We start from the raw sequence: 9,211 nt of genomic DNA on the forward strand, positions 1-9,211 counted from the left end.
AAAAAAAAAGGGAACATAATATCATCAAAGAACCACAGAATAATTTCAAAAAGGTGTGACATACTGTAATTCAAATATCAGTAGTTAAAGACAGAACAGAGTACTGGAAATAATAATGACTGCCATGGTCTGAGCTCTCATATCGCTCCTGAAATTTGTGTATTGAAATCTTCATGCATGAAGTGATAGTCTGTAGATGGTTACCTCATGAGAACGGCATTCTCCTGAGATTAGTGCCTCTAGGAGAGACATCCTAAGGAGTCTGTTTAACCCATTGCTGTACAAAAATACATGAAAACAACCACGTGAGGACTGTGACCTTAACCTGTTCAAAAGGCTGCTGGTGCAATCTCTTGGATTCTGTTGATGTGGGATCCCCTTCTGTATATGTGCTGCTCTTATTGGTTAATGAATAAAAAGGTTTCTTTGCCCTGTGATCGGTTAGAATAGAACTGGGCGGGAAAACGAAACTGAATTCTGGGAGAAAGTAGGCAGAGTCACTGAGATGCATTTAGCCACTGCAGGAGACAGACGCACTTGAACCTTACCAGGAAACCCACGAGTCTCGTGGTAAAATATAAAATAATAGATATGGGTTAATTTAAGATGTGAGAGCTAGCTAGAAATACACTTAAGCTATTGGTCAAACAGTTTTGCAAATAAAATAATTTCTGAGTGATTATTTCGGGTCTGGGCAGCAGGGGATGAATGAGCAGCCTCCACCAACATTCTGTAGTTTCCAGAATAGTGAGAAATATATTTCTATTCCATAAATTACTTGGTCTCTTTCACATAAGCCTACATGGGCTAAGACAGTGGCAAAACACTTTCCAGAATTAAATAAAATACATAATGGAGTATTATTAAAGAATATGAGAAGAGGGCTCAGATCTTCCCTTTGTGTGAAAAGCTGTGTTATGGGTAGTTTACTAAATTGCATGAGTATTAACACAAATACGTAATACTGTATTTAAGAAAATTTGCTGTATGCCCTAAAATATCTATTTTGGATAAATTTCTATGGGATGCAGAAAAGAATATATATTCTGAATCTTTGGAAGTCATATTCTCTAGCTAGCTGTTAAGTCAATGTGATCTACAATTTCATTTTACCCTGATGTTTCTACATTTATTCTTTTCTAAATGACACATCTGTTGATGATAATAAGGTGTTAAAACCATGCCGTATTACTAATGTGTGAATTATGCTTATTTTAAATTTCTGATAGTAACAATTTTTATAAGCTAATATTATTGTTTTACAATACTGGGTTGCTGAATATTTGTGTGTACATGTTTATAATCATTAATACTCTTGACAGATTTGTTCCGTTATCTTTATAAAATATGTACCTCCATTATCATTTCTCTCTAATTTTGTTTTAAAGTTGATTTTGTTAGCTATCAGCGAGTGCAGATTCTCCTGCTTTCTCTCAGGTTCTATTGCCTGGGGATATCTTTTCTATATTTTTACATTTAGTCTGTATTTTTCTTAGCCAATTAGGTGTGCACCTAGGAAGCAGCAATCAAATCATTTTGTTGTGTTTGGGGGGATGGGTAGCAGGTAGACTAGTCTGGGTCTTTTAACTGGATACTTGATACCACTAACATCAGTGAGAACTGGAAGATATGTACTAATACCTTCCATTTGCTGACTAGTTTGCGGTATTTGGCCCTTTCTTATCTTTGTTGACTTGTCCACTCATCTAATGAGATTCAATCTTTCCCATAGTCTCAAGGTTGTGAAGACTTTGAGAACCACAAATAAGGATGGACAGGAAAGGGAGAAGAGCTATGTTGTGTTATAGTTAAAACACTAAGCACACAAGAAGGGGAAGCTATGGAAAGCTTCAAGACAGCACCATGTTGCATATAAACCCATGTGTCTAGGGTTCTCATAGCCTCTTGTACCCAGATGTGCAGTTCTTCCCTAGGATCTGGGAAATTCTTTTTCTATTACTTAAATTGTGTCCTGTTTCTTTAGTTTGTACTTACTCCCTGCTTCTCCTTCTCTTTCTCTAAATCATAAATTTAGCATTTTACTGGTGCCTTGGAAGTCTTGCAGTATCTGTTTTTACTTTCCTTGTGTTCTTTATTATCATCTGAATATTTATATTTCTCTGTCTTCGAGCTCTGATAGTCTACCCTCCAGGTGGTCCACTTGAATGGAGAAGATTTAACTGAGTTTTTATTTAGTTTATTCAACTTCTCGCTTTTGGCACTTCAATTTGTTTGTTCTTACTTTCTGGTCCTTTGTTGAAGTCTCCCGTGTGCATGATTGCCCTCGTTTTCCCCAGTAGTTTATTCATATTCTATTCATTTGTTTGGGAGTTAATTTATGTCTTCTTTGAATTTGTTGGTGCTTCTTATCATCATTCTTTTCCACTGGGGCTAAAATTTTGCCCACATTGCTATCATTAAAATCAATTATTGGGAAATTTTTTACTCTTTCAAAGAGTCACGTTACCTTGTTTATCATGATCCTTGTATTTCTGCATTTGAATTTGTACATCTCGGTGTGGTTTGTGGGCAGAGGCAGCTACAGTTACTCTCAGATATCCAGTTTCTCAGAACAAGATGGGGTGAACTACAAGTCTTTGGCCAGTTATCCCAAGTTTTCACCACATCTAACTGCTCTTTGTGGCAGGGAAGCCACATACGGATGCAGCAACCAATGCCTATAGAACACTTCCATCTTCCATCTTTCGGGTCTCTGAGTTTTAGTTAACTCAGCTCCCATAGATAATTACTTGCTGTCACTCATTCCCCTTTGTGGTGCTCTGGTAGTTAACAACACTGATTGATGAATCACTGGAAATGAAATGAAAAGCGGTCTGCCCTGTGACTCCTACTAACTTCCCACTGAAAGGAGCCTCCCATGGTTCTGACTCAGTCTCTCTCCTGTAATTAGACTGGCTCTCCAAGCAAATACAAGGTGGACCGGCGCCTGGCCCTTCCTGGACGATTCCATAAACTGGACAATGCAGGGATGCTTGACTCCTGAAACTGAAGACTCAGATGAGAGCCTCTCAAAATGGATTCCACCGCCACTGTGACCAAATGCTGAGAGCAAGACAGAATTTTCCCAGTGCCAATAATCTGTACAGTCTCCAGGACACCGGCCTGGTTAGACTGTAAATGTGCTCAGTAACGAGATCTGTATTAATTGTGTTTTCCCGACAACTCACTTGCTTTCTTTTAGCTCAGTCTCTGTTCTCTGCCTTCGTGTTTCTTCCTGTTTCACATGGTGATATCTGTCTCTCTGTGTCTCTCTCTACGTCTTTGTCTCTTTCTCTCTGTGTCTTTCTCTGTCTCTGTCTCTTTTCTTTTAACATTCTCTTTGGTCGCTTCTGAAATATCAGCGCTTTCCTGCTATCAGCCATCTCAAAGAGTAACTGCTAACTGTTACTGGCCATCCTGCTGTATGACCCAGAGATGAAAACAACCACTGGGGGTGACTGGAGGTTCTCTCCCTCCCACTGCCTTCATGCTTTTCTGGGCTTTGAGTGTCTCTTTGCTTGTCTGTCTGCTTAAGAAAACACGTTTTGTGATCATTGGAATAATCACACCTTTAAATAAACAAATAGTCACTCACTTCTCCAAAGATTATTCAAAATGAACTATTTTGCTTCCCACTCTAGAAAGTTCCTCCTGTTGGGTGCCTTAACAAAACCTCAAATTGTACAATACCCCCCAAAAGAATAAAATTCCAGTCACGGAGACTGTAGTTCCCAAAGGTAAAATTGATAATGCAGAAAAGCTGGAGCCACAAGGCAGACTCTGGGGAAACCAACACCTAATGCCCACAGTCTGACAGCGCGCATTGACAGACTCTGAACCCGAGAGAGAGGCTATATGTCTGTCCACTACCCTCAATGATGTATTATCCTGCATTGCTTGATGCGCCACACCACACAGATGTGCCCTACAGCCCTCAGAACACATGAGCGAGAGGCAGGGATCCCAGCAGGAAATTAGAATTTATCTTGAACTCATAGTAATTGTGTAGTCGTCACCTTGTCCCATTGCTACCTGCAGGCACTAGGGATAAACAGTCATTTCTTTGATGTTGTTGAAAGATACGTCCAAATCAATTGCCTTTTTGTTAGGAGTAAGTTAGACATAAGAAATAGAGCTGGGGGCTGGAGAGATGGCTCAGAGGTTAAGAGCATTGCCTGCTCTTCCAAAGGTCCTGAGTTCAATTCCCAGCAACCACATGGTGGCTCACAACCATCTATAATGGGGTCTGGCGCCCTCTTCTGGCCTTCAGGCACACACACAGACAGAATATTGTATACATAATAAATAAATAAATAAATAAATAAATAAATAAATAAATAAATAAATATTTTTAAAAAAAGAAATAGAGCTGGGGGGAAAGTGTGGAGGGTGGGGGGAAAGGCCAAAAAGAGATACACAAGATGGTTCTCACACATGGCAGCTGGCCTGCCTCTGAATCTTGGTAAGAGACTCTGGCCTCACCTCCCATGATAAGATACCCTCTAAGGCTAGAAAGATGGCCCAGGGATTGAGAATGTTTGCTGTTATTCCAGAAGACCAGAGTTCAGTCCCCAGCACCCACACAGAACAACAATACACAATTACCTTTAATTCCAGCTTCAAGGGATCCAGCACCCTCTTCTGACCTCCACGGGGCCCTGCACATACTTGGCACTCTCTCACACAACGTACACATAAATAAAAATTGTCAGCATTTTAAAAAGAGAAATGAAGATGCCCTCCAAAATAGCTGGATTATCTTTACCTTGGGTTTGTAGGGTCATATAACAGACAAGAACGTGAAGAAAATTCAAGAAAAAAAATCAACAATATCTAGTTCAAAACAATTCTGAGAAAACAATTGAGAAAGAGAAAAGATTCTACACCTACAAAGTAGAGAGAAATAGCATAAAGAAGAAAGGTTAAGGCAGATAAAGCCCTCGGGTCAGCCTCTTCGGGTCTGCCAGGTTAACCCTCTCTTACCTTCGAGAGGACATCTTCTCTTTTAATAAAGATTTTCTTGCTGACCACGGTGTGCTTTCTCTGTGTACATATTTCTCCCTGAACACTCAGCGGGAGGACAAGAATGGAGGATTCTCGGCACAGCACTTTCTGCAAGATGGAGTCCACCGCACCCGCCTCTTTTCCCTCTCTAAGTCAATGCATTTGCCGCTGTCTCTCCTGCAGGTACTGCTCAAAAAAACACATGGACACGCACTCTTAAACGGTGGAAACCTGGGAGAGATGGTCTCATAACCAGCTGGTTGAAACATAAATATGTTCCTGAATGGAAATAAAGAAAAAATATTGCACACTTTGTACATGTATAGAAATCAAAAATGCATTTAAGCTGAGTATGTAGTAGCTAAGTGGTGGGTCTTTTGTGTAGCCTGCTCCAAGTCCCTGGGTTTGACCCTCAGTACAACAACTAACAGCAATAATATTATTAATATTAAAAATAAATGTCACAGCTGGGTGGTGGCGGCACATATCTTTAATCCCAACTCTTAGAGGCAGAGGCAAAGGCAGGAGGATCTCTGTGAGTTCAAGGACAGCCTGGTCTACAAAGTGAGGTCCAGGACAGTTCACAGAGAAACACTGTCTCAAAAAATCAAGTGTGTGTGTGTGTGTGTGTGTGTGTGTGTGTGTGACATGAAAATGCATTCATCCAAAACAGTATACATGCCCAAAAGGTCTATAAATACATTAAATAGTTGTTTGTGGGGATTAAAGTTAGAAGGTAGAAGGACTGATGAATAATAAATTTAAAATATTATGAAAATATATCACACTCACTCCACAACTGCCAACTCATTCAAACAACTGAAAGTATTAAGCAAATCCAGTACCTTCTGTAGCTATTCAATACTCAGTTTTTCACAATGAATGTCTCTTTCCCTGTAGTTCATATCTTTTCTCTGCTACTCCATTATTTATTTATTTATTTATTTATTTATTTATTGTAATGCTAGGTTTGACCCAGGTCCATGAATATGCCAGACAAGCTACGTCCCAAGCCCCCTTTTATTTTTATTATGAAACAATCCTCACTAAGTTGCCAAAATAGTCTTAAACTCATGATATAACCAAGACTGCCCTTAAAATTGTGTTCTTCTGAACTTGATCCCCCAGATCAGTAGGAATACAGGGATGAACAGTACAGCCAACTAAAACAGTTTCCTCATTTCTTTATGCTGAGTCTCCTTCTGTCTTTCTTATCGACACCCCCAGTTTCTCAATCCTCGACCTCTTCAAACAGATCCTGGTCATTCCTCCCTACTCTGTCACTTTCCCATCATTGTGATAGAAATCCTGACAGAAGCCACCATGGATGGAAAGAATTTGTTTTGATGCAGGTCTAAGAGAGTACAGTCCATCGTGGTGAAGAAGACATGCATGGAGATGGGACCAACCAGCAAACAGGAGAGCTTGGGTGAGAAGTAGAATCAACCTTCATCATCTTGGTCATAAGTAATAAGGCTCCATAGATAAAGGTTTCATAATCTCCCCCAGGGTCACCACTAAGTACCAAGAATTCAAATACTTGGGCCTGTTTGGGAGGTATTTCCCATGGAAATCATAATCTACCACCTTTAGTCCCCTTAGGCTCATAGCTCTTCATAATCCAAATTCAATCTGGTCAAACTTCAAAAGAGTGAGGCCTTGCCTTCAAGACACCACTTCTGCTACCTTCTAACACTGCTCAAAACCCACCAATTGCGTCTGTGATTCAGACAATCTCTTAACAATAAGCAATTTGATGCCTAAAATGTGCAGTGGCATATAGTGAGCACTCCTGCCTCAAAAGGGAAGTAAGTATAGAGACATTGCAAGAAAAGACTGGACACAGAAACCCAGCAAGGAAAACACCAAGTCCTGAAGCTCCGTGTCTAGCATCTAGATTACAATTGTCTGACTAGACCCATTCCACCTGAAGCAAATATAAGCTCTCTCTTGTGCTTGCTCCACTTAAGTACCTGCAGATTTCTTTGGTGCCCACATGTTCCTGATAGCTTGAACATCCTGGCTTCTCCACCTTCACAACTTCATTCAATGGCCTCACATGGCCTCCTTGCACGCGATAGGAGAGGCAGCACGTTCCCACACCTCATTAGCTTTTCTTCTGGAACTGTCTCACAAGCTTTCATGACCTTGTCACTCATTTTCATGCCTGTACAACAGCGCCACATAAATGGCAGGACATTCTACAGCCAGATTTAGACGCAGTCTATTGCCCTCTTGAAGCTGGACTGCTGTGGTCTCAGGGGTGCTTACTTCCCTATATCAGGAGGAACATTTACCTACCCAGTCATGTTAGAACAGGATGCCCCTGAGAGCCAGGCCTTGCCTACAGGGCATCACTTCTGCTATCTCAGGCAGAATACAAAGTATCTCTTTAATTGCACTAAGCTCTTTAACAGGGCTTTGGCCGCAGACACTTTCTTGCTATAGAGTTGCACTTCTTTCATCGCCAAGCTGCACGTTTTCCACATCTTTCTGTTCCACCCTCTTCTCAAATGTATCACTGTAAATCTGGCTAAAGCAGGCAGCCGTAACTGTGCCACAGCACGAACACTGTACCATAGCACGAACACTGTACCGTATTGAAAGTCTGTCTCCCAGAAAATTATTCCATTAACTTTTAATTCAACATCACTCAGATCTCTGGATGAGCAAAGCCAGATTCCTTGCTAGAACATAGCATGGATCCCAATTTCCATTTTCATCCTTGTTTTTCTCCAAAATTTTATGAGTCTTTACTGCCCATATTCCTGCTCCCATTCTGAAATCTACCATAACACCCCATTGGGTTACACGGACAACATTCCATGGCTACTCTAGACCACAACCCCAGTCTTCCACATTCCTCCAAGAATGCAATTCTAAGGCCCACAGGCCACATGGTCAAGTTTATGACAGCAGTGGCATACCCCCTACTTCTCAACCAGTTTGCTGTATCCGTTGTTTTGTTTGACACTCTGACTGAAAACCTGACAAAAAGCAAGGTAAGGGAGGAAGGATATATTTGACTCAACTCATAGTGCAAGACAATATGGTCAGTCATGATGGGAATTTAGGTGGCAAGGAGGCTGGACCAGCTTGGTCTGTGGCAGTGGCAGCATGAAACATATGTGTTTGTTACACAGCACTGACCAGGAAGAACACAGCTTAGGCTGGAAGGATAGTCTGCCAAATACTCCCAAGCTAAGCTCCCATGGTCCTATATCTACTAATTACCTTCCACATCCCTGGGGTCCCATAACTTGCCATAGCTGTGTCGCCAGCCTCAGGTCAAGTGTTTAAAGGCATGGACATGTGAGGAACATTTTATACCAACCCAGTTTTGGATATAAACATTTTATATCCAAACTAACTCTGTTACTGCCCTTCTAGTTACTTAATTCATTCTGGTGGAATACAGGCTTACAAAATGAGCCAGGAGAACTTTATTTTGTCTTTTTTTTTTCAATCCCCCTTCTCTCTCCCTTATCTTCCTTTCCCTTTCCTCTGCTCCAAGTTCCCTTTGCCACCCTTCTTTTCTCTGCTTCTTCGTTTTTCTATTTAAGACACTGTTTCTAACACAGTCCGGCTCTGGGGATTTACCTAAGTCCACATACAGTCACCAGTTGACAGTTCCCTTGCTAAAGCCTCCTCCTCCTCCTCTAATAGCAAAGTCCAGCAGGTCAGCCAGCATTTAGAGCCCCTCCTCCCACTGACCTGCTTCCACAAGATTTTGGAGTTTGCTTCCTGCCTGGAACAAGATGGCTCTAGCCTGGAGAAATCTGCTGAAAGCCTTCTACCTGAAGACCTCTCTCAGAAGCCTCCAGATGTGTCCATCCTCGAGCTGTGAGTGGAAACCAGGGGACATGGGTTGGCAGAGGGCCAACAGAGGGGAAAAGCCTGAACTCTGGAGTCTGTTGCCTAGAATCGAAACCCTTAGAGCTGGGTGTTGACTTGGAGTTTTAGAAATAAGCCTGTAACAACCGATGGTTCTGAGCCTTGCTGACCCAGGCCTTTCATTTAAGTCACTATTTCATCATAGTGCTCATTTGTCCTGAAATGAAATCAATGAACAGTAAAATCTAGCAATACACAACTCAGATTTTAAAACTGTCTATCTCTACTTTGATATAAAGAAGAAATCAAAGGAAAATAAGTCAAAATAAGGTATTATATTCAATAGATAGAGTTCTGACATAATTATTTTGAA

The 9,211-nt window shown here is 41.1% G+C and overlaps 2 protein-coding genes across 3 annotated transcripts in view; both read left to right on the forward strand.

The window, feature by feature from the left end:
- The window catches only part of Prlr (prolactin receptor), a 175,270-nt gene extending 171,689 nt beyond the window's left edge, over positions 1-3,581 (forward strand). Inside the window, exon 10 of the mRNA XM_013349745.2 lies at positions 2,912-3,581. Within this exon, the coding sequence (XP_013205199.1) occupies positions 2,912-3,004 (93 nt within the window). The 3' untranslated portion in view covers positions 3,005-3,581. The remainder of the gene's footprint in view (positions 1-2,911) is intronic.
- Positions 3,582-8,719: 5,138 nt separating this feature from the next.
- Positions 8,720-9,211, forward strand: part of Agxt2 (alanine--glyoxylate aminotransferase 2) — a 43,740-nt gene continuing 43,248 nt past the window's right edge. For both annotated transcript variants that reach the window (XM_005356624.2, XM_005356625.2), the window contains exon 1: positions 8,720-8,847. In XM_005356624.2, the coding sequence (XP_005356681.1) occupies positions 8,763-8,847 (85 nt within the window). In that variant the 5' untranslated portion in view covers positions 8,720-8,762. The remainder of the gene's footprint in view (positions 8,848-9,211) is intronic.

Source organism: Microtus ochrogaster, chromosome 19 (assembly GCF_000317375.1).
Source record: "Microtus ochrogaster isolate Prairie Vole_2 chromosome 19, MicOch1.0, whole genome shotgun sequence".
NCBI classification, from domain to species: domain Eukaryota; kingdom Metazoa; phylum Chordata; class Mammalia; order Rodentia; family Cricetidae; genus Microtus; species Microtus ochrogaster.